Source organism: Tachyglossus aculeatus, chromosome 2 (genome assembly GCF_015852505.1).
Source record: "Tachyglossus aculeatus isolate mTacAcu1 chromosome 2, mTacAcu1.pri, whole genome shotgun sequence".
Taxonomy (NCBI): domain Eukaryota; kingdom Metazoa; phylum Chordata; class Mammalia; order Monotremata; family Tachyglossidae; genus Tachyglossus; species Tachyglossus aculeatus.
Genome location: NC_052067.1, coordinates 18,617,191 through 18,643,774, shown reverse-complemented (window position 1 = coordinate 18,643,774; position 26,584 = coordinate 18,617,191). Strand labels below are relative to the sequence as shown.

The following is a 26,584-nucleotide window of genomic DNA, read 5'->3' as shown; positions in this document are numbered from 1 at the left end:
ACACAGTAAGTGCTTAACACCTACCGTAAATAAAAAGATGGTCCAGGTAATGAAATCATCCTGTCCACGTTACCCAAAAGCAGAGTTCTCCCACTAAGAACCCCTTCGCACTATCAAATTTGGCCTCTTAGTTGGAATAACATTTATGAAGCATCTACTGTATGCAAAGCTCTGAGCTAGGTATTGGGATAAAGTATGTTGATGAGAATTAGACAAGAACCCTGGCCACCAAGGAATTCACACTCTAAAAACAAAGGGGGCAGATGGTTAGCAGGAGACATACATTTGAGGAAAGATAATGCGAGAAAAGCTCAAAAGCAACATAAGGACAATAAATATAATAAGAGTAATAGGGGCCTGTAGACAGAGGAGCAGCAGTTCAGTCTCCTCAGATTTGGAAACCTATAGTCAGAAGAGACACAGCCTTTCCAGTGTTTAAAAGGTTGAGAAGACCTCATGCTGATGGTGATTGCTCACAGTGAGAGGGCTGGGTGGTCTTTCAAGCCTCTTGACTTGAAAGCCTTAATTCATTATAAAATGAGTCTTACAAGATTTACTACATTAGTTCACTTTTTCAGCATAGTTCTTAATTTAAACACTGATATAATCCTGTGCATCTAATAAGCATTCAATATTGCTACTGTTAATGTGTCAATGGTATTTATTGAGCACCTATGGGGTGCAGAGCACTGTAGTGAATGTGTGAGAGAGTACAACAGTGTTTGTAGTCACAACTCCTGCCCGCAAGGAGCTTACGATCTAGAGGGACAGGATGGAACTACATATCAATTTACCAATATTACTGAGCCCTATACTTGTATCATTTGAAGCCGGTAGAAAGACTTTGGAGAATGCACTCCGACTAATATGCCTGATCCCTGCCCTCCAGGACCTTAAATTCATTTGACCAGCAAACTGACTCTCTCTACAACACTGGTTAGCCCTCTTCTGAAAATCACCTACACACCCTTTGACGATAAGCATGCGCAAGTTACAGGTCATAAAAGAATGTGGGTTACCGGTTCACTTTTCACGATGGTGACTTTAAGTCCTGCCACTGCCTCAGCCAACTGTTTCTTCACTTTCTCATTTTCTAATCTGGTGCTGTGTAGGTCTGCCATGGTCTTATCTCGCACATTTACTGCATCACTTAGCTCTTTTGTCAGAAATACAACTTCTTGCCGGGTCGCCTGAACTTCATCTTCTGCTTTGCGGAGCTGCTCCTTTAAAAAACTTTCATCCTCCTGAAGAAAATCAAATTGACATGCCCACATAAACAAAGCCTTCAAGTTTCACTTGGGGAGAGCTGGAGAGGAGTCACGCACCATGCTATCCCTTTTGGGGGCTAAAAAAAAGACTGTGAGCCCGTTGTTGGGTAGGGACCGTCTCTATATGTTGCCAACTTGTACTTCCCAAGCGCTTAGTACAGTGCTCTGCACACAGTAAGCGCTCAATAAATACGATTGAATGAATGAGTGAATTTTCTAGCTCTTTAATTTCTGTTGCTAACCCTGACCCTCTAAGCTTTAACCACTTGATCCAAAACAGGAGTACATATACCGACATGGCTTAGTAGTCAGAGAATGTGGGTTCTAATCCTGGCTACGCCACTTTGTCTGCTGTGTGACCTTGAGCACGTCACTTATATTCTCTGTGCCTCAGTTACCTCAGCAGTAAAATGGGGAATGAAAGTGTGAGCTCCATGTGGGACAGAGACTGTGTCTAACTGTCTGCTGGGTGAGCTTGGGCAAGCCACTTAACTTCTCTTTGCCTCAGTCACCGCATCTGTAAAGTGGGGATCAAGACTGTGAGCCCCACATGGGACATGGACTGTGTCCAATCTGATTAGCTTGTATCTACCCCAGCGCTCAGTACAGTGCTCAGCACAAAGAAAGCGCTTAATCAATCAATCAATCGTATTTATTGAGCGCTTCCTGTGTGCAGAGCACTAAGCGCTTGGGAAGTACAAGTTGGCAACATATAGAGACAGTCCCTACCCAACAGTGGGCTCACAGTCTAGAAGTCTAGAATGCTTAACAATGGCATTTAAAAATAAAAATTACTACTGAGGAGATTTAAAATTTGAAGTGGTATAATTAAACTAGCTGAAGCACTAAAAATATGCACTGCAGCATCAATGATTGAATGTGACTTGGTTGCACCTATAACAAATCCATCATTCCATGTTATACTGAAATGGCATAAATGAAAAGTGAAAAGGGGAGGGATGGGGGCAATAATTAAATTTATGACAAACGTTACAGAACATCATTTTGCAAACATGCCTCCCCAACACAACCACTCAAGTTTTCTGGGGCCTGAGTACAGACAGTGGAGTGTAGTTTACTGCTTTCTGGCAACAATCTGTTAGACAATTCCAGCACAAATAGTGAAGTTTCAGCACAAATAGCAATTACTACGTGGTACTACCTACTTCTGAGATTAGGCAAAATAAGGGGGAGTCTTGCCTTTTTCATTTTGGAAACAAAAATAGTTCAAGGAATCAGGACAACCACACCAAAGAAATGGCTACTGTGGCTCTTAACCTTTGGACTTGGAAATTTTGAATTAAAAATCCTTATAATCTACGTAGCCTAAAATTTTGAGAGCTCTTACCTTGTTTGGAACTGTAAGCAGCAAGAAAGCCTTCTGCAGGTTTTCTTTTTCTGCCATGCATTGTTGCAGCTTGCCAACTTCTTCTTTGTAATGGGCTATTATGTTTTCTTTATTCCCATCCAAATTCTTTAAGGTCTGCACCTCCGTGACCAGCTTGGTGTTTTCTATTTCTGTGTTCTTCAAATGTACCTGAAATGATGCTTGGAAATGTCAACGCTACCTTTTCTAATAACTTGAGCCATTCAAATCAGGAATGACCATCTTAAAATCAAGGCAATGTAACATCTAAATAGGTTTGGTTCTCCCAGCTGGAAGCGGGTTAATAGATCAAACTTTCGGCAATGGCAGAAACCCAAACTTCAAACGGCAAAATTACAAGTATCTGCTCGTCCTGGCGAAAAGATATCGACAACAAAGAGGGAAGGATATTGTAGGAGACTTACTACCCACTTTCTGGGCACCGAAGGGCAGTGTGTACACACTGTGGGGTTTATTTCTCTAGTTTAACAGGCTCTGTACATGAACTGTTTATTTCCTGATCGCCTGTACATTGTGACAAGTTGTGGTAATCCTATTTTAGACTAAATATATAGGCAGAGACTGACCCCTTTTTCTGAGGTTACTATGAATAATATCTCACACCAAAAGAGGAGTTTTTCCATTCTGGGCTACACTGATTTTCCGTATGTTCTCTCGGTTCTACTACAGTATAGGTTTTCACAATGTGTTTTGGTTTAACCACTGTTAGGAAATTAGGGAATGAGCCTATTTACAACAGTGTATGTAAATGTGTGGGACGAAGTACTTGTGCACATGCACCCTGTGTCAGACCATAAATGACTGCTACAATGCAAAAATTTCCCTTAGCTGATTTTGCAAAACGCAACTCTCACGTGCACGAACTAGGTATAATTTAAAAAAACAATTTATTCATTCAATCGTATTCACTGAGCACTTACTGTGTGCAGAGCACTGCTTACATTCATACATTCATTTAGATGACTTGATTCTCAAACATTTCCCAAATTAAGAAATATAGCTTAAATTATGTGAATTTAATTCACTGTGTGACGACCATTAAAACTGCGTGAACGAGGGGGGTCCCCACCCCAATTTCTTCCTTCTTAATTGTCAGGAGTCACTTAAGGAAGAGAGGCTCCTCTCCTCTTTTGTACATCAGCATGACACTTATAAGATGCTGATTATAAGTGTGACCAAGGTGGGGGATTGAACAGTACAGAACAGAGTCTAACTTAATTAGCCATGGCAATGCTGACCATTATATGGGGAAGGGCTTCCAGGTGGCAGGGGGGCAAGCTAATGAAGTTGAGGAAAGAAAGAGGAGAGGACTGGTAGAGGACTACCCTCTCTATGAGATGACTTTTACAATGTCCTGCTATATACCCTTTAAAAGCCACAAATACGCAATGCCTTGTATTCACCAACCAATGCATTCTGAATACTTCTTATTAGAGTGTAATTTAAAAGTTATGACTCCTCAAAATTCAATGAGAAACTCAATGTCTAAGACCACATCAGGTCTGGCTTTAAGAGTCAGAAATGTAAATTTAGGTTGTGTGTCGTACTTTAATTGGTGAACACTCATCACTGCTTGCCACTCCTTTTTTTGAGTTCCTAAACTTCACACAACAGTTAAAATGCATCAGACCTGGCATAAATATAGAGAAGATAAGTAAAGGTGGGTTCATTAGGTAAATTTTTCCTTCAGAAAGTACACTTATTTAAAATTGATAATGCAGTATTCACCTTCCTGCTGGTGTGCAGTGAATACTTCATTTAACCCCATGCAGTCGATTATAATTTAAATGGTGACTGAATTTTAACAAGATAGAAATGGAATAAATAAACCCAAGATATCTTTTAACAGGTATTTTTCTCAAGAAAATGCAGTTATTCACTTGAATCTGGACTTGATATGTTGGGTTTATTTTACAGTTTAGTTTTTACTCTAAAAGTACTACACTCAAAGTGGGAGACCATGTCCTACTTTCTTCCTTTTCTGCCTAATTTTGTAAAATGCCTTTAGTTCAATTCACAACAAGTTGGCTTCAGGACATATATCTAGAAATAATAAATTACCTTATAAAGTTCCTTCTCATCCTTTTCTGTCTTCAACTGGCATTCAAGTTGCTCTCTCTCAGATGCTATTTTCTTGAGCTTGTCTTTCAAGCTGTGGAAAGATCAAGTGAAATTAGTGCATACAGCTGAATACTTCACCAGGTGTTTCTAAAACATCAAAAACTGGCAGTAAGTTTCAGAATTAAAAATGCAGTATTTCTGATCATACCAATCTAATTCTGTTTCCTTTGCAATTGCTTTCTGTGTCACGGTCATGATATCTTCCTCCAGCTGAAGAACTTTAGAAGTTGCATCAGTACAGTTTTTCTTTAACTCCTCATTATCTGTTTTTAAGCTGTGGGATGCTTCAATAAGGTCCTTTTTACAGGGAGGAAAAACAGCTGAATTAGAAATTAGTAAAACCCAAATATTTAGGTTTAAAGGCAGGTTGACCAGGTGTACTAGTGAGCACACGCATCCACAATGTCACTCACTGCAGACCTCATATAAAATATACATGCAGTTTAACAAATCCATTCAATTATTTCTCTAGGGCATAACAGTCATTTGTCATTTTTTTCCCCTCACTCATGGATTACCGATGCCCTTCTTGCTACACTTCTTCCAGCTTCCCAGTTTAATGATTTGATTACGTACTATTTTATCCACCAGGTGGCAAGAAATGGTAGGTAAAAAATAACTGGAAATGAGTCCATTTTGTTTTTCAGAATCTTACTTTCAGAACTTAAAGTAAGATTCATCAGGGAGAAAATGGAAGGTGAATGGTGCAGTGAAATTTCAGATTAAGGTAGCTCATTTTTAAAAGCCACTACCCTTCTTCATTAGCACAAAACAGCTGGCTGTAAATCCTGAAAAGTTTAGTAAGAGCCTGCAATTACTTCACAATAATAAGGCTGGCCTAATCAAAATCGATAGGGCTTAGTCTAATGCTCTCCCCATTTCCAATGGTGTGTAATATGCCTCTTCTGATTCAACCTATTTTCTACAGTGAGAACACAAGAAATCTGGAAACTGATTGCAAAATATGACTTCAAAGTGGGAAGTCTGACCGACTCACAAGATTTATATGTATCAATGAAGGTCCTTGAATCGGTCATCCAGGAGTTCCTATAAACCGACGGCGGTACTCTAGGAGCACATACACACAGAACTCCAAGTAGCTCACTAGGAATAGACTTTTATATTCTGCAAAGTGGTAGGCTGGTGGTTGTCTTAAAGACCGATGTACCGGCCTACACCTGGCAAGCCCTACACGCAAACAATCAATCAATCATATTTATTGAGCTCTTACTGTGTGCAGGGCACTGTACTAAGCACTTGGGAAGTACAAGTTGGCAACATATAGAGACAGTCCCTACCCAACAGTGGGCTCACAGTCTAAAAGGGGGCAAACAAGGATATCCATCCATGGAACAGAGCTGTTGCTACACTCATAACAGCTAACAAACCCTTTGGGACACTGATAATCAGATTGGGGTGCCAATTCTGGCATCAAGCCTCATACCAAACTAATGGCAGCTACAAAAATCTTAGATTCCAAATTTTCTATGTGAGGAAAACCTCTACTTCTAAATCCTGGGGCGATTCCATCAACACCAAAGTCCCAGACTTATGATAAGACAGGCTCTTTTTAAAACTGTCCTTTCTTTTAACATTTTTAAAATTGGCCCTAAGCAAATATTGAGAGGGTATATAATGACGTTCAAAAACATTTCCTCTACTGTCCAAAATGTCAGTCCCAAATTTGGCTCTTTACATTGGTCTCTGGGTGGAAAATGAATAGATACCCCTATAGCCTGCTCACCCAAGTCTCCCATGTAATGCTATCCATTTACCAAGTTAAAACCTAACTCTCTGCTTTGACCTCTGCAATCTCTCTTACCTGACTTCTTCAGGAGCCTATCCGCCCGTGACTTCAAAACCACAGGCATGACAAGCCCAGTTTAGACTCAGAACCCCTACTTATTCTGGCCTCTCCCAGGCTGGCAATTGCCTTACTCAATTCTTTCTTTCAAAAATAAAAATAAAAAAAATGGCTCTCTCACCCCAGAGGAAAATATAGGGCTAAACACTTGGCAAGACTCACAATGCCCGTCTTCCTGCCGGCATCACCACTTAGGAAATTACTGTTCTAGTTGACTATTCTGAAATACTGATTTCATTGTGACAACTCCCTTACTTCACGATAAAAATTCACTCACTTCACAGGTACAGGCCCAGTACATCCATTAGTCAGAGGTATTTATTGAGAGCTTGGGCAAAGAGCATTGTACTGCCCATTTGGGAGTGTGAAACTGAGTATGAGACAGTCCACACCCCAGTGAACTTACAACCTAACAGGGGAGCCTGACAGGCACAAGATAAAGACAACCTAAATAAGATAGTAGAATAGATAAAAAAAATATAAACTGAGACTATGTCTAAATGTTAATGGCAACTTTTACAAGGAAGAGTGACGCTTAATCAGGAAATACCTCCTGGAGGTGCATTTTCAGGAGAGCTTTGAAGATGGAAAGGGCTGTGGTCTGGCAGATTTGAAGGGCAAGGGAGTGTCTGTGCCTGATCTGTGTCTCTAACTCACTGCTTAGCAAAGTACTTGGCACATAGTAACTACTAATTAAATATCATACCTACCTAGGCAGGTGAAAGCGCACAAGCAAAGGTTTGGAAGCAGTATTATAAAAATTACTCTGATATTGCGCTTCATATAAAATGACAACAAAGCAAATTGGTGGTGCACTACTATGGTAAAGAGCAGCATACGTCTGAATCCCCAGAAACCCCTCCACACGACTCAAGAGGCTCAAGTTACCCGGTAAGGAAATAATCAAGCTGAAACCGAAGTTGCTTGTATCACTAAAATGAGAATACCCTGAATTTAATGATCAAATAGTTCTTCTACAACACACATTTTCACTAAGCATTTTGAGTTTAAAATGCTGGCAGAATTCGGGTATGTTCTGACATGAGCTTGTCCGGATCCATTTTGATGTGGTGTTGGAAGAAAGAGTTTTGCAAATACTGTGACACCTTGAGCAAGTCACTTAGTCTGAGCAATGAGACAGGGACTATGTCCAACCTGATTAACTTGTATCTATCCCAGTGCTTGGCACATAGTAAGTGCTTAAGTACCATAATTATTATTAACATATCTGCTATATGCAACATTGGTTATACTAATTGAAATCAGCAATTTATAGTAATTTGCTTTAATTTTTTCAAGGCTGATGGAAGATTACTTAAGATATTTTCCATGCAGTCATAAACAAGATTGACTCAGCAGAAGACCATTAATTATTTAGAGCACCTAAGGGTCTATTTCTTATGTCAACTCAACTATTTCCATAATACATTTATTGATATAATAAAATCATTGAAAAATAATCAAGTTTTAAACTGAATTCTTTAGAAATTGTATAATGATCATGAATTTTAAAAAAGGATAGTTTTTTAAAATAAAATCTACATCATTTTTGAAACTTAAGAATCACATTTGCTAATAGAGAAGCAGCATGGCTCAGTGGAAAGAGCATGGGCTTTGGAGTCAGAGGTCACGGGTTCAAATCCTGCCTCTGCCAATTGCCAGCTGTGTGACTTTGGGCAAGTCACTTAACTTCTCTGTGCCTCAGTTACCTCATCTGTAAAATGGGGGTTAAGACTGTGAGCCCCCCCTGGGACAACCTGATCACCTTGTAACTTCCCCAGCGCTTAGAACAGTGTTTTGCACATAGTAAGCACTTAATAAATGTTACTATTATTATAATTATTACTAAGATGGATATGCCCATTCAATTGAACCCCTGAAATATCCTGATAACCGAATGCCTGTTAAATAATGCTTTTCATTATTTTGTCCTGGCAAATGTAAGAAATTGTCTTAAAGATTTTCAACATCTAAGAATATCTTCCCATAATCCACTTCAACTGAAGAAATATTTTCCAATGGGAAAATTGAGAAAACTCCAGCTAAAGGGCAATTTTACTTTCCAAATTTACCTACAATGTTGCTTTGATTTTTAAAATAAACATGATCACTAGAGGGAGACAAATGACTGCTCAAGGGTAAAATCTGACATTAGAGGAAACTGATTCTAACAATATTTTCATTTTTCCATAGCAAAACATTCATTATAACAGAATCAAGTGCAACGGCAACACATTTCACAATGAGGCTGCCTTCTCAGTTTTAAAAGTCCCTGTGTTACAAACCCTGAAAAAACAGACAATCTTACATAACACAGAAGCAGTATATTTTGATAAAATGCCTAGGGTAAGGACATGGAACTGGATGACAAATACGCAGTACCTCCTTCTCAATATTACAGTAGTCAATTCTGCTTTTCCCTTACTGCACTGAAAGATGGGAATGGAAATCGGTTAATTTAGGCCTTTTCAGAATGAACATTTAGAGTCACAGCTTTGTTTCACAACTGTGTTAAACAAAATTCAGAATTGCCTGGTCCCTCATCCTCATATATATTAAATACATTTCTAACATATTTGGAAAACACTAGGTATAGAAAAAAGACTGCCTGATTTTCTTTTTTCACTCATTCATTCGATCGTATTTATTGAGCGCTTATTGCGTGCAGAGCACTACACTAAGCGCCTGGGAAGTACAAATCGGCAACATATAGACACTGTCCCTACCCAACAATGGGCTCACATTCTAGAAGTTTTTTGCACTTGTTTGAAAGGAGTAGAAGGAAGGGGGCAACAGACTCTTTCTTTTAAAAGAAAGGTCCATGTCTAAAAGAGGGGAGTTGAAATTAGTGTGCAGGATGACTTTAAACAAGGATGAACTAAAGTTTGAACTTTCCTATCTCATTAGATGTGATAAAAATATACACCACATTTAATACACAATCAGTTATGAGTGTTTTTGAAAGGCCAACTTTTGGCAGCCCACTATTCTGTTTTTAGTTTTAATTGACTGCTATAATTTGGATCGATAGATTATTGCCTCTGTTTCCTCCAATTAGCTAGTTAGGGCATTTTTATGAAATTTCCATGGGAGAAAGGAAAAGTCAACAATTTCAATTCAAGCAAATCTAAAAGAACTGCTTCCCAGTAACTTTTAAAGTGGGAATTAAATCCTACTCCCTCCTACTCAGACTGTGAGTCCCATGGGACCAGGGCTGTGTTCAACCTGATTTTCTTGTCTCTCCACTTCAGTACTTAGTACAGTTCCTAGCACATAGTAAGTGCTTAGTAAGGATTGTAATTATCAATTATTATTAACTTTCAGACCAATCTTACCTCCTTGAAAACCAATAAAAGCAGGTATAGTTCATGGTACAAAAGCGGTTAAAAACAAAGGAGTGTAAAGGACCAAAAAGGTTTTTTTCTTCAGACTCGGTTTTCTCCAATATATATCTCAGTAGTTCGCCTCAGACCAAATTTGGCTTTTAAAAACATTTCAGAGTTACTGAACACAAATGTTTTCCTGAGCATAATACTAATCAACTACTGCCTAAATCAATAATAATTGTGGAATTTGTTAAGGGCTTACTATGTGCCAAGCTCTCTCTGTACCAAGTAGAGGGGTAGATACAAGACAATCATGTCCCAATGCTAAAATGATGTGAGCTAAAACAAGCATGGTATTTTATCAAACTCATAATTAATGAAACGGTACCTCTCCAGATGCCCAAATGCCTAAAGAAACCGATTACAATGAGCTGCTCTATGAATCAAAGTACTAAAAATAGAAAAAGATGAACACCAAAAACTTAGAGTTCCCATCTGGACTCCCTCGGTTTTCAACATAAACTGTTCTTCAAGGACTTTTCATATAAAGAGATTTGGGGGGTTTCCCTTTACTGCAGACCCATCCAGTCCAGTGAGAAACATGCGTATTTGGGGTTATGACAAACTCAGTTTTCCATGGGTAATTATATGCTAGTTCTATTACTGAAAAGAATCTGAAACTTAATCCCCCTTTCTTTTCTGTGAAACACCAGGCTTGCTTTCCATAATATAGTTTCCAAAATACAACTCTAAAATAAAGAAAAGAGGCAGATAGTTCTAAGGAAGAGAGAGAACTAGGGTCACAGAGCTGGGAGAGGAATAAAATAACCCTTTTCAGCTGCTAATTTACCAACCACTTACATTTAATTTAAACTATTTAAATCAAAATTGTCGATTTAAATTAACCTTCCACGGGGCTTTTAAATAGCAAAATGAGTTGTTTATTTGATAAAAAAAATTTAACAAATTATACTAAAACTTGATTTTTAACCTGGAGTCCCAAATTCTTATCCCTCTGGAATCATTATTGCTTGCCTTCAGAGACCAACTTGGGCTCATACAAATGAATGAGTTCAACTAAGTACTTAAACGGCAAGCATATTTTCCTAACAGTTTAAGTCGAAAGTCAAGCCATCTGATGGTCTAAAAATTAAATAGATGTGTGGACACTTTAAAAAATAGATATAATGCAATTTGTTCTTAGCAAAATTGCATACTAAACCATGGGTGGTGGAAAATTTTCAGTGAATTGGACGGGAAGTAGAAATATGGCTCAATGCCACTTTTTGTGGAAATTGTGAGCATACAGAGGAAACAAAGCCTCACAATAAATTAAGCAGCTCATCCTCTTTTAGCCTTTGTCCCAAATCCATATACTCCAAGAGGTAGGGAAATCTGGAGACTTAGGGTAATGAATCAGTTGTGCAATCTAATTAAGAATGCAGATATACCCACATTTACTAACATTATAGACAATTTCACCGAGCCATTAAAAATTGGAATTTCTCAACACCTCATTTCTGTCCCACCAGAATGAGAATAATATAATGAGAAGGTTCTCATAAGGATACTTACATAATTGCCATTATTCTACTTTCGTTTTGTGCACTTGGCATTTTTCAATGACTGTTTTATAGGACTTCTATAAAAGGCACTCAAATGGCACTAAAATGTGACTCCCCATATTTACTGGAGAAAAGAATAATAAATAAAATACTTACTAAAAGCCAAAGTATGATTGTTTGCAACTTTCTGGTTAAATGCAAATTAAATTCTGATTAAACATTCTGAACACCTCCATATCTCCTAAGCTAAATTACATTATAATAATGATGAGAATGGTATGTGTTAAGCTCTATGTGCCATGCACTGTACGAAGCTCTAGGACACAGAAAAACAAATGAGCTGGACAAAGTCCCTGTCCCACATGGGGCTCAATCTTAATCCCAATTTTCCAGATGAGGTAACTGAGGCACAGAGAAGTTAAGTGACTTGCCCAAGGTCACACAGCAGGCGAGTAGCAGAGCCGGGATCAGAACCTACATCATTCTGATTCAGGCCCATACTCTTCATCTATATATCCTTGTTTCCAAGCATATTCTGAGGAAGTTTGTCCCAAAAGTTATGGTGTGATCTTGGGGAAAATTGCTGTGGAATTCTAAAAACAGTTTGATGGGGGTAATAGCATGGCCCATTAAATCCACCTCCACTCTATCACCACTCTTCTCCTTTTTTCTTAGACCCCTCCTTAGCTTCTTAACCAACTCTTGTTTTAATATCCCACTATTGGGTCTCCTCTCCTAGGTTTAAAAAGATAAAGAGAAGATGCTATTAACACTCTTCCGTAACAACTAAGACTAGAGCACCTGAGGAACTGGATCAATCAACCAGTGGTATTTATTGAGGGCGTACTGTGGGCAAAGCACTGCACTAACTGCCTGGGAGAGAACAATACAAGACAGTTGGTAGGCATGGAGCTTACAGTCTCGAGGGAAAGACAGATATTAAAATAAATTATGGATACGACACTGCTGTAGGGACGAAAGTGGGACGAAAATGAAGTGCTTAAAGGGTACAGATCCAAGAGCACAGCAGATGCAGAAGGGAGAGAGAGTAGGGGAAATGAGGGCTTTGTCAGGGAAGGCTTCTTGAAGATGTGATTTTTAATACGTCTTTGAAGGTGGGGAGAGTGGTGGTTGGTCATACATAAAGGGGGAAGGAATTCCAGGCCAGAGAATGTGGGCAAGGGGTCGGCAGTTAGATGGACAAGACTGAGGTACAAGGAGTAAGTTGGTGTTGGAGCCCCTGTGTCTTGCTCTGCCCAGAAGGCCAGATCATCATCATCATCATCAATCGTATTTATTGAGCGCTTACTATGTGCAGAGCACTGTACTAAGTGCTTGGGAAGTACAAATTGGCACCATATAGAGACAGTCCCTACCCAACAGTGGGCTCACAGTCTAAAGGGCGGAGACAGAGAACAAAACCAAACATACTAACAAAATAAAATAAATAGAATAGATATGTACAGGCCCGCTCTGCAACCAGAAGCAACACACTAAGGCAAGGGCCGTGGGACGGGTGAGTGTCTCGTGGGTGGGCTCCAGGTGCCCTGTTGCTGATGCGAATCATGAGTGGATTCCTCCCATGTAGGGAGAGCACATAGTGAGAGCTAGCCGCCCACCACATTCATTCATTCATTCAATTGTATTTATTGAGCACTTACTGTGTGCAGAGCACTGTACTAAGCGCTTGGAAAGTACAATTCGGCAACAGATAGAGACAATCCCTTCCCAACATCGGGCTCACAGTCTAGAAGGGGGAGACAGACAACAAAACAAAACAAGTAGGCATCAATAGCCCACTGTTGGGTAGGGACCGTCTATGTTGCCCACTTGGACTTCCCAAGCGCTTAGTACAGTGCTCTGCACACAGTAAAGGCTCAATAAATACGACTGAATGAATGAATGAATCAATACCATCAGAATAAACAGAATTACAGAAATATAAACATCATTAACTCATTCAGTCAATCGCATTTACCGAGCGCTTACTGTGTGCAGAGCACTGGACTAAGTATTAATAAAAGAGAGTAATAAATATGTACAAATATACACAAGTGCTGTGGGGAGGGGAAGGTAGGAGGGGAGATAGCGATGCCATCAGAATAAATGGAATTATCGAAATATAAACATCATTATCTCATTCATTCAATCGGAATGAATTCCTCCCTTGTGGGAAACTAAGTGGATTCTTCCCAAGTGGGAAGTGCACACGGGTGAGAGCTAGCCGCCTCACGCACACGCGATTAACATATGATTGTGTTCCTCCCGTTAGGGAAGCGCGAATATTGCTAATTGATTACATTCCTCCTGAAAGGGAAGCTCAATTCATTGCGCCTAAACAACTAAATTATTCAATTCGCCTCGCGGAATAAATTTTATATAAAACTCAGGTTTTCCGTCCCAGGCCTCTCTCTCGCCTCACCGATTACTGAACGAACTTGTCCCCGGACGACGGGTGACAGTGCTGGGGTAGATACAAGCTATTCAGGTTGGACTCAGACCCTGGCCCACGGTCTTAATAAACATTTTGCAGATGAGGTAACTTGAGGAGCAGAGAAGTTAAGTAACTTGCCCAAGGTCACACAACAGTCAAGTGGCAAAGCCAGGATTAGATGACAGACTGAACATGTGGGTTGAATGAAAGAGATGAGTTAAGGATAATGCCAAAAGATCTCATTCATTCATTCATTCAATCACATTTATTGAGTGCTTACTGTGTGCACAGCACTGTACTAAGTGCTTGGAAAATACAATTCAGCAACAGAGACAATCCCTAAACAACAACGGGGTCACAGTCTAAAAGGGGGGAGACGGACAACAAAACAAGTAGACAGGCATCAACAGCATCAATATAAATATGTAGAATTGTACATATATATACATCATTAATAAAATAAATAGAATAATAAATATGTACATACATACACAAGTGCTGTGGGGTGGAGAGGAGGGTAGAGTAGGGAGAGGGAGTCGGGGCGGTGGGAAGGGGAGGAGGAGCAAAGGAAAAGGGGGGCTCAGTCCGGGAAGGCCTTCTGGAGGAGGTGAGCTTTCAGCACTCATTCATTCATTCATTCAATCATTTATTGAACGCTTACTGCGTGCAGAGCACTGTACTAAGCGCTTGGGAAGTACAAGTCGGCAACATATAGAGACGGTCCCTACCCAACAAAGGGCTCACAGTCTAGAAGGGGGAGACAGACAACAAAATAAAACATGTAGACAGGTGTCAAAACCATCATCATCACCACCGATATCTGTTTCTATTTGCAGAGCACTGGACTAGAAACTGGAGAACCTACCATAAAAGTAGAATACTTTTCTTCTGCCTTGAGGCTCTTACAACTTAATGCTACTGGCAGTCCAATCACTCTCCCTTCCTTCCCTTTCCAGCCTCATGGAACCTCTGCCCACTAACATGCAATTCATTTCTTGCAGATGGGTGTTCCATTCACCAACTGCCTTTTGCACTATTCGATTATAATAATTTTACCAAAATGTATTACTAATTTTGTGCTTGCTAAAAAAAAAAAATGCAGCCATGTACGAGGTCCATCCAAAGAAATAAATTCAACATGTCTATGCTACAGCAAAGCTGCCTTTGCTGGTGAAAGTCCACAGGTGGCTGTTTTAATCTTAAATACGCAACTGTTTTGGCAAACCTGTTGTTAAAAAGGCAACGCTAAATCCCAGCGCTCCCACACTTGCTCTCCAACATGCCCATCCAGATGATCTCCTGAGAGGACAGTTACGACACCAGTTACGCTAGTAGTCGAAGAGAACATGGATAAGCGTGTCCTAACCACTCTAACTCACTACCACCGCTGCCAAGGAGCGGCTAGCCAAGGTTTCTGGCATGCGGGACCCTATCTGTAAACCTCCCTCCCTCTCTCCTCCCCTTCCTCTCCCTCCCTGGCAGTGGTAAACTATGCTTTTAGCTCAAAGGGCTGACAGCAGAAATGAGGTGGCATCGGGTTCATCTCTTTCCTGCGGTGGCTGTATCCTGATAGGCCTGAGTTTGACATACCTGATCTAGGCAGCCCGATGCTAGATGCCTAGCGATTGAAGACACATCTAAGACGCATTCGAGCAGAGCAAAAAGGACGAAATACCCCATAGCCAGATACCAAAACAACTGCAAGTGACTAACTCAGATAGTCTACTGGCTGATAGTAAAGACCAAGGGCAAATGCCAACTGAAGCCACCGAGGCTGGTGAAATTAACTCGGGAATCAAAGAGCTGAGAAGCGTTGGTGGCCTACTGGAAAGAGCAACTTAAACTCAGGAAATTAGTACTATTATTATATTTTTGAAGTGCTTACTATGTGTCAAGCACTGCTCTAAACACTGGGGAAGATACAAGTTAATCAGGTTGAATCCAGTCCCGGTCCCACCTGGACTCACAGGGCTCAGAGTCTAAGTAAGAGGAGGTAGGATTTACTCCCCATTTTACAGCTGGGGGAACTGAGACACAGAGCAGGTAAATGACTTGCCCAAGGTCACCCAATAAGCAATCGGCAGATCTGGGACTAGAATCCTGACTACGCCACATGCCTGCGATAAAACCTGGTTCGATCAACTTAACTCCTCTTTGCCCCACTTTCCTCCTCTGCAAAATGGGGATTTAATACCTACCCTCCTTCTCTCTTTTACTGTGAGCCCCACGTGGGGCAGGACAAGGGTCCAACCTGATTATCTTCCATCTACTCCAACAATTTGTAGAGTGCTTGGCACATAATGAGCATTTAACAAATACCACAGTAATTACTAGTTATTTGCAGCAAAATAACATATCATCAGAGCATCAAAAGCACCCTTAGGTAACACAAGATCTTAACAAAAGAGATGCACGTTGAAGCCTTCAGTGTGACAAGCAGATCAAGCTAAGGAATGTGCACAACCAGGGGCAGGGTGTCTGGTGTAGTGAATAGAAGGTTATGGGTTCTAATCCCACTTCCCGCTTGATGGCCTTGGGCAAGTCATTTCGCTTCTCAGTGCCGCAGTCACCTCATCTGTTGAAATGGGGATTGCGACTGTGAGCCGTACATGAGACAGGGACTGTGTCCAACTCGATTTGCTTGTATCCACCCCAGCGTTTAGTACAGTGCCTGGTACATAGTAGGTGCTTAACAAATACCACAATTATTACTATGGCCCAAAAAAGTGATGCAGCCTAAACTATACATTTTCTACATCTATTCATTCCTGCTGTGGTACCTGAACCTATACATACTCACTTACATGGTGCCAATCGCCACGCTCATTAGAGAGCAAAAGGGAATCCTGATGAGACAGTGGCCACACTCCTTGCTAAAACACCGCCTACCACTGAGGAAGTGCCTCTGAGAAGCAGCATGGCTTAGTGGCCAGAGAACAGGTCTGGGAATCAGAAGGACTGGGTTCGAATCCCGGGTCTGCCACGTCTGCTCTGTGACTTTGGGCAACTCACTTGACTTCTCTGAGCCTCAGTTACCTTGTCTGTAAAATGGGGATTAAGACTGTGAGCCCCATGTGGGACAGGCACTGTGTCCCAACCCAGTTTGCTTGTATCTACCCCAGCGCCTAGAACAGTGATTGGCACACTGTAAGCACTTAACAAGTACTATTCTTAGTAGTGTTACTAAACATATGAAGAAATACAGCTTTTGTTCCAATATATGAAGACGTCCCTGCATTCAAAAACAGGAAGCTCCTGGATTCCCTCTCCATCCCCCCATCTTACCTCCTTCCCTTCCCCACAGCACCTGTATATATGTATATATGTTTGTGCATATTTTTTACTCTATTTATTTATTTATTTATTTTATTTGTACATATCTATTCTATTTATTTTATTTTGTTGGTATGTTTGGTTTTGTTCTCTGTCTCCCCCTTTTAGACTGTGAGCCCACTGTTGGGTAGGGACTGTCTCTATGTGCTGCCAATTTGTACTTCCCAAGCACTTAGTACAGTGCTCTGCACATAGTAAGCGCTCAATAAACACGATTGATGATGATGATGATGATGATGATGATGATTGATTATACAGCTTGCCTAAGATCTGCAAGCAATTAAGGGCTTGGAGTGATTCAACATTTGCATGAGCTTTTTCTCAACAAGAAAACACCTAGGATTTTCGAGACACAACTGACAACACCCTCCACGTACAAACGTTTGTGGGGACCATCAGATGGGGAAATCACAGTTTGAATCTCACTGGTCTCCACTACTGGCAAGATCCTAGCCAGAATCTTTCGGGCCTGAAGGCTAAACAGCATAAACAAGAGCTTTCAGAATTGCTGTGTGGCTTTAGAATGCTAAACAGCCCATCAAACATTATTTCTGGGTCCCCCAGAAAAGGAGTAAGTGCTGGATTTAAAAAAAAAAAATCAAGCTTTTATACTGTGACCTCTGGCCTTAACAAAAACGAGACACTAAGAAGTGACTTGGGCTCTGCAGTTTGTTTTTAGCAAATTTGGCGCTCACCAATACCCTATGGCTTTCTAACAAATGCAGAGCAACGAGGCCTAGTGGAAAGAATATGAGCCAGAAGTCCCAAACCTATTGGCTTCACCATATGTTCTAGACTTAAATCCTGCCTTAAACCCACAGTGCCGCCAACTCCCTTCTTGTCACGGAGGCAACTGTCAGTGCTTAATACTGTACTCTGCACTTGGGATGTATTTAATCAATATTATCACTCCTATCTTAGAATATAGTGACTATGGAACCACTGGATTGGCCCTGTCCCCATATCTTTCTCACCCAATACCTATCCACCCTCATCCTTGTGTGATAATAATAATAATAATAATAATGGCATTTGTTAAGCGCTTACTAGGTGTGACGCACTGTTCTAAGCGCTGGGGAGGACACAAGATGATCAGGTTGTCCCACGTGGGGCTCACAGTCACAATCCCCATTTTACAGATGAGGTAACTGAGGCCCAGAGAAGTTAAGTGACTTGCCCAAAGTCACACAGCTGACAGGCGGCGGAGCCGGGATTAGAACCCATGACCTCTGTCTCCCAAGCCTGTGCTCTGTCCACTGAGCCATGCTATATATACCTATAATTCTATTGATCTATTTTGATGCTACTGATGCCTGTCTACTTGTTTTGCTGTCTGTTTCCCCCTTCTAGACTGTGAGCCCGTTGTTGGGAAGGGACTGCCGAACTGCACTTTCCAAGCGCTTAATACAGTGCTCTGCACACAGTAAGTGCTCAATAAATATGATTGAATGAATGAATGAAAGTCAGAGGTCCTGGGTTCTAATCCCTGTTCCACCACTTGCCTGCTGTGGGACTCTGGGCAAAGGACAACTTCTTTGTGCCTGTTTCCTCATCTGTAGAATGTGGATTCAATGCCTGTTCTCCCTCCAATTTAGACTGTGGGCCCCTGCACGGGCAAAGGACTATGTCTGACCTAATTATTTTGAATCTACCCCAGTGCTTGGAACAGTGCTTGACACACAGTAGGCACTTAATTACTATTTTTTAAAAAAAAGGAATGGCAAATGCTTGCAGCATGAGAGAACTCATTTCCTTTTCCCTCTTCAATCCCTTAACTAAATTCAATAGAACTCGACTTGAGAAAATTTAATCTGTCTTCCTTCATTCAATTTCTTTAGGTTATTCTTAAGCATATCCTCTTGCAACGTATCAGTGGATTTCCTTTTTTAACTAATTATAAAACATTTGGAACATCGCATTGCCAATTTCTATATAGTCTGTTGCAATCCCTGGACTATTTTCCAATAACCCTGCATGCTAAAATATCTGTATTTCAGATATTTTCTTTAGGTATACATTTTGCCCACAAGACCCACATTTTCTTTTCCCAAATGAGGGCATTTACATTTCTACCTTATAAATATTCATAAAATTGCATTATCTTTAATAGCCCCTTTCCCCTTTTTTTGATTAAGCATTTTAATTCAACAACATCTCCCCAAAGACCTCTCATCTTATATAAAACATTACTTTGCCACAGTTTAATGAGCTAAAAATATGAAATAAAGGGGTATTTTGGTAAACCTTTCTTAAAATATTTCCTACTATTCCATTTATTCACTTAAGTACTTACAAGATACTTTCTTCTAAGCAATACTGTATCATTCCATAATTGCCTCTCTTTTTGGCCCTCCCCAAAGCAGGGGAGAGGCTGCCACATGGTAGAGAAGCAGCGCACACATACCACATCTTGTTTTGATGTCTGTCTCCCCCATTCTAGACTGGAAGCCTGCTGTGGGCAGGAAATATCTCTATTGCTGAATTGTACTTTCCAAGGGCTTAGTACAGTTCTCTGCACCCAGTAGGCACTCAATACAACTGAATGAATTAATCAGTTCCAGCAATAATGGGGGCAGAAGAAAAAAAGGAAAAAGGAGAACTAAAAAAGGGGTAAAGGGGGGAAAAGGAGAGGTAAGAGGGCATTTCAGACTGCATCTTTGATTGCACTGTCCCAAGCAGTTCATAAGATGTGAGCCCACTGTTGGATAGGGACTGTCTCTATATGTTGCCAACTTGTACTTCCCAAGAGCTTAGTACAGTGCTCTGCACACAGTAAGCGCTCAATAAATACGATTGATGATAATGATGATGATAAGATAGGCCACTTAACACGCCTCAAGGAAGCAGACATTTTCAAGTAGAGACTCCTCACATCCAAGCTGACACTTCTCCCCTCTTTGCCCTGGGCACCACTACCGAGGCAAACAAAGACAACTGATTAGTTCTTCCTCAAAAACAGGGGAGGGACACAGTGGAGGCAACTATGCGGGTAAACATGGTACGTCTATGAAGAAAAAGAGCAGCATTAGACTCATTCCTTGCTCTTTCCTCTCTACACGCCTTTGAAATTCTCAAATAATAAGCTAATGTAGTGTCTTCAAAAAGGAATAAGAAACAGGATCTATACACCCCGAGAGCTATTCACTTTATACTCCATTTTTCAGTCAAACTCACCTTCAAACACAATATTGGTCAAATGCTTTGCACATAATTTTTTCCTTTATTTTCCTCTTATAAGTTCAATATTTTAAAAAATGGTTCACTAGGCTCATGCATTTTTCAGAACCACTGTTCATGCTCATTTAATTATTTTCTTTTAACTCTAGAAAGTTCCTCCAAATTATTTTTAAATGCCTCTTGTTTTAATAAACTACATTGCTTGGCACTCATTACTTCTTGCTCTTATTTGTTTCTGAAAATTTTAACCAAGTTTTTTTTTTGTAGATTTTGTAACTGTTTCCTGTGCTAGTTTTCCACTTTGATTACAAAATCATTTTTACTCTCAAATGAAGCCAAGCGTTTGTACTCCTTACAATTTTCTTCCTTAAAGAGCTCCAAAATAGTGTGTCTTAGGGATCTTCATGCTGTTTTTGCAGTAAGTCCTCTCTTTGTACCACATTTTCTGTTTAATTCTCCGAATCTTGTTGTTTTAAATGCAACACTCTTGTATTGTTCAGCTCGATGAGTCTCTCCCAGTATGTTAGTAGTTCATAACTGTATTTCAAAACTAAGAAAAAGAGTTTTTCACTCTTCAATTAATGCCACATCTGGAAACAGTTGTGATGTACTACCTACCAAGCCTGGTACCAAAAGTCCGAAGTATTTTATCCTTTTTACAACATAAAAGGAATTGTGGCAGGAGGTTAATAGAAACTGACCTATCCCCATGTAAATGTCTGTCTAGGCTTTATTTTTTTTTCTGTAGGTAGTTTTCACCCAATTTAATTGATTCATGAAAAAAGGTGGGTGACAAGCAATATACAGTCAACTTCAATCAATGACAGCTAACCTTTTGCTCTATTTGCAGTTGGTCACATCTCTCTTTTTCATGGTTAAGCTCTTTTTCCAGCCTTTCAACTTGTTCTCGGAGTTGCACGGTTTCTTTTTCCAGAACACTTGTTATCTTTAATAGCTCTTCTTTTTCTTTCATTGTTTTCTCAATTTTGAACTACAAAACAAAGCAGCCAAATAAAAAACCCAGTCAAAACATAATGAGCAATACTTTTTGCTGAGAAAGAAAAGATGAGGGGAGGGGAGACAGGCTGCAAGAGAAACTCCTTTGGTTTAGAACAAAAACTGAAAGGGATTTTGTCCCAATTAATATAAAGGAAGGTACAAATTGGAAAGAAAATTGAAAGAATTTGGAATCTGTCTATAAATGAACTACTTAAGGGATAAGACTACATGCTTAGCCAATGTGTTAAAAATTTCACAAATAGAAACCGGTGAGCTACATAAACGTTGAGACAAGAAAGGATGTAAGGTAAGCTTTAAATCTAATAAACCTATTCCCTAGATTCAGGGACTGTTCAGAATTGGATTTTCTCAGACAATTCCCCCAAAAGACTCTTATGTATGTTTTAAGATGTGATCTGCTAGACTCTAAGATCGTCTGTTATATTGTACTCTACCAAACGCTTAGTAAGGTGCTCTGCATACAGTAAGTGCTCAGTAAGTACAACTGATTGATGTGGTGAGAAGCAGTGTGGCTCAGTGGGAAGAGCACGGGCTTGGGAGTCAGAGGTCATGGGTTCTAATCCTGGCTCCCCCACATGTCTGCTGTGTGATCCTGGGCAAGTCACTTCACTTCTCTGAGCCTCAGTTAACTCATCTATAAAACAGGAATTAAGACTGTGAGCCCCATGTGGGACAGCGTGATCACCTTTTATCAGCCCCCCCAGTGCTTAGAGTACTGCTTTGCACACAGTAAGCACTTAACAAATGCCATCATTATTATTATTATTTCTTGGATTCTACCTTAACTGCTCCACAAAAGAAGATGAAGACATTCTCCATTAAGTTCTGCAAGCCTGAATTTTCCTCTCTGTACCTAGTGTACTTTTTCTGGGGACATTCACCCAGGAGGCAGAAAGGATAAGAATTCTCTGAATAGCATTTTCCAACATTCAAAGGTTGCACACATTTTCCCATGTGGTACATGTCAATACGTGAAACCTGAACTTTACCTTTTTGTGGAGCTCGAGGAAGTAAATATTAAGTATTTTTAGAATGAAACATTCACCTACTTTATTTGAAAAAATGAAAACGCCAAAGAACTAACCTTACTTCCAAGGGGAAGGATAAGAATCTTGATTTAAGTTAACAGGCACAATGGAGGACAAGTGAAATGCATAAACACTAATTTCTAGATCTGATTTAATATAAGCAGTCTAGTGAGGACACAGTCTTTTTTTGTTAAGACTGTTGGACTTTGCTCAAATAAAAAAAATCTTCTCTTTTAATTAGGGAGCAAAATGAAGATGTCTATGAAGGCAGAACAATAAAACTCTTCTTACACACTGTGCTAATTTCAAGTCGTCATAAGTGAAATACTGATTGGTGATAAGGTATTTCGATATTTGTGTCATCTTTCTCTGGAACGTGAAACCAAACTTTTATCTGACTGGAGTTCAAATATCCATTCTTTAGGACACACATAAAAAGGTAACTCCCACATGGAGAGTTGTCATTTTATGGGGTGGAGGCAATTGAAGAGGATTTGCTTTGACTTAACAGATTTATTTGGGGAAGAAGTAAAAGGGGCTCAAGTAGCAGAATTTAGGCATATATTTTCACTAGAACCACTGAACTCCAGGAGGTCCAACCAAGACTCAACAAAAGGTCGATATGGCATTCTTCTTAAGAAATGGGATTTGCTCCAGCATCCCTGACCAAATTTCAAATATATTTCAAATACCCCACTAAAAACCTTGATCATCTGACAGTTGTCACTACAGAATACTTTAGTCACCCTATAAAAGATGAATTTATTTATTTAGATAAGCCAGGAATTTGGGTGGGGGGGGTGTTAAAGAATGGAGACGTTCCAAAAAAAAAAAAAGATTAGCTCCATCTAGCTTTCTTGGGTTGACTGCTCCAATAAAAATAGATTTACAGTCTTTTTTGCCTCCTTTTGCATATTCTTGGCTTATTAGAGAAATTATGTAAGAAGAGAATGAAAACACACGAATTACAACCAAACTATTTCCATCTGACTGAAGCTGAGGTGGGAAAAAAAGGGGACCACTGGAAAGACAGAATATATGCGAAGGCAGATGAACAGAAATTTTGCTGACAAATGTTGAGTGTCATTTTTCCTGCTTGTTTCTACTTACTTAAAGGGCTATATATCCCACAGCTCTGATATGGGATAGGAGATAGACATTGTCGCATCCCACAGGGATTGCAAAACATCCAGAGAGAATGCATAATCTACTCCAGAGAGGCTCCATTATGGGATCCCCATATTTCCTCAAGAAATGCACATTGCAATTCAGGTCTCCACCCCAGTTACAGGGTGGCAAAGTTGGAAAGGCATGAAATTGCCAGCTAATGTTAAAGCTACAGAAAAGCTGAAGTTAGTAAAAGCCATTTAAACCACACTTAAGGAAGGCTCTGGAGGAAACCCTTTGGAAACCTCTCTCAGAACAGATTCGTGATTTAAATTGAACCTGATAACTCCGGAGCTCTGAAATGAGGATTGGGGTGACAAGCTTACTCTCCTCCTGTCAAATCTCAAGTTGGGTTTCACGGACCAGTTTGATTGCCCCCTACCAATATTGGAGGTGAGGGGGAAGTCAGGGGAGAGAATGGTCTAGTGGAAAGAGCATGGGACTGAGAAACTAGAAACCCGGATTATAGTGCCAGCTCTGCTACTGGTCTATTGCGTCACCGTAGGCAAGTCACTTAACCTCTCTCTGTTTCAGTTTCCTTATTTGTAAAAATGGGGATAATATGCCTATTCTCCTCATCTCTGACTATAAAGCCCTTGTGAGACCGTGAGCCCGTTGTTGGATAGGAACTGTCTCTATTTGTTGCCAAATTGTACTTTCCAAGCACCTAGCACAACACTCTGCCCACAGTAAGTGCTCAATAAATATGACAGAGAGGGATGTCTGATTTACTATACTGGCACATTACAAACATTTAATAACGCTACCAAATATTGGTGGAAGACACAATAAAATGACATTTTATTCAATATACAGGCACTGAGGAGCATCTCAAAACATTTTAGCATCTCTCAGGAATTGGGTTTCCCAAGAGCCACACTGTCTCACTTATTAGTGTAAACTTCTTGTGAGAAGAAAAAAAATGCCCCTTCTTCATACTGTACTTCAAATGCCTGGGACAGTACACGGCACCAAGTAGGTACTCAATAAATATTACGTCTCCTACAATTTGAGCCTATTCAACATTTACCTGCACGGTCTCATGGAAGAGTGGTTCACCAAAGGAAACCCAAAAGGGCAATTTGGTTTGATAACTAAGCACTTTACTCCCAGTTATGAAAACAACAACAGAATGGCTGACATGCACACACACACTACATACATTGATTCTAAGAAGGTTAATACAAAAATATTCATTTCCATTGCAATTGCAATGTTATAAGTCAAGCACTTCACACCTCAAGAAGGCCAGCTTTTGTAGTCACCACCAACATGTCGGAATTTCCTTCATCTTCCATAGTGAGCAGCTCCTCAACTGGAGAAGAAGTTCGAAACTGGAAAGGAGTACTTGCTCCACGAATCTCACCCTTGTGGGTCACGTAACAGAACTGATAAAACTCCCCATCGTCATTTGGGAGGTAATATCCTAAGAAAGGAAAGTATCAGAGATAAGTAGAAAACTTTTCTATCCTAGCCCCATGTCATTACCTGCTTTTCCTCCAGGCCCCTCAGCGTACTTCTTCACCTGCCTGTTTAGTGATTTGTTACTGGCTGATTGTAGATTTTTGAGGAGAGATGGGTCTTAACGTCCTAATTCTATCATACTTTTACACGGGCTTAGTACAGTGCTCTGTTCACAGAAGGCATTTCATAAACACAACTCATAGGCTGACCCTCTGCCATAATTTCTACTACAGGAGTGTCAGAAGTCACCCAGCAAAAAGCAGCAAACATGGTCAGCTGGCAGGGAAGTTTGCAGAAAGGGGGCTATCCGGATGCAACATGCATAAATACCTGATCCCTTGGGGAGGATTTGCAGGTGTCTGTGTGATTTGTAGATATGTACATAAGTGCTGTGGGGTTGAGGTGGGCAGAGGGAGTGAATAACAAATGTCCAAAGGGTACAGATCCAAGCGTATAAATGAAGCAGAAAGGGAGTCGGGGAAAAGAGGACTTAATCGGGGAAGGCCTTGACATCTGGGTAGACATGTTCCCGGCCCATAAGAAACTTACAGTCTGAGGCGGAGCGAGACATTACAATGAATTATGGATAACAATAATAATAATGGTATTTGTTAAGCGCTTACTATTTGCTAAGCACTGTTCTAAGCGCTGGGGTAGATACAAGGTAATCAGGTTGTCCCACATGGGACTCACACTTTTAATCCCCATTTTACAGATGATGTAACAGACACAGAGAAGTTAAGTGATTTGCTCAAGGTCACACAGCAGACAAGTGGCGGACCCGGGATTAGAACCCATGTCCTCTGATTCCCAAGCCTGTGCTCTTTCCACCAAGCCAAGCTGTTTAGGGCTGTGGGGCTGAAGATGGGGTGAATAAAGGGTATAAATCCAGGTGCACGGGTGATGCAGAGGGATTAAAGAAAATTAGGGCTTAGTCAGGCAAGGGCTCCTGAAGGAGACGCAATTTTAATAAGGTTTTAGAGATGGGGAGATTGATAGTCTGTCAGATATGAATGGGGAGGGAGTTGCAAGCCAGAGGCAGGACGTGGATGAGGGATCAGCATCCAGACAGACGAGACTGATACAGTGAATATATTGGCGTTAGGGAAGTGAAGTGAGCGTGCTGCATTGTTATAGCAAAGTAGTGAGGAAAGGTAGCAGGGAGCAAGGTGGCTGAGTGCTTTAAAGCCAATAATAAGAAATTTCTGTTTGATGGGGAGGTGGACAGGCAACCACAAAAGGTTCTTGAGGAGTGAGGAAACAAGGACTGAACAGTTTTGCAGAAAAACGATCTGGGCAGCACAGTGAAATATGGACTGGAGTGCACAGAAATAGGAGGCAGGGAGGTCAACAGGAGGCTGATGCAGTAATTCATTCATTCAATGATATGTATTGAGCAAGCAGCGTGGCTCAGTGGAAAGAGCACGGGT

At 40.4% G+C, this 26,584-nt stretch overlaps 1 protein-coding gene across 3 annotated transcripts in view; it reads right to left on the bottom strand.

Annotated features, from left to right (window-relative positions):
- TAX1BP1 (Tax1 binding protein 1) overlaps positions 1 to 26,584 on the bottom strand; it is a 76,800-nt gene that overhangs the window by 27,969 nt on the left and 22,247 nt on the right. For all 3 annotated transcript variants that reach the window (XM_038760355.1, XM_038760347.1, XM_038760364.1), the window contains exons 4-9: positions 24,929 to 25,116; positions 21,308 to 21,466; positions 4,925 to 5,073; positions 4,717 to 4,807; positions 2,617 to 2,805; positions 1,020 to 1,244 (exon numbers count right to left, since the gene is read on the bottom strand). In XM_038760355.1, coding sequence (XP_038616283.1) covers positions 1,020 to 1,244; positions 2,617 to 2,805; positions 4,717 to 4,807; positions 4,925 to 5,073; positions 21,308 to 21,466; positions 24,929 to 25,116 — 1,001 coding nt within the window. The remainder of the gene's footprint in view (positions 1 to 1,019; positions 1,245 to 2,616; positions 2,806 to 4,716; positions 4,808 to 4,924; positions 5,074 to 21,307; positions 21,467 to 24,928; positions 25,117 to 26,584) is intronic.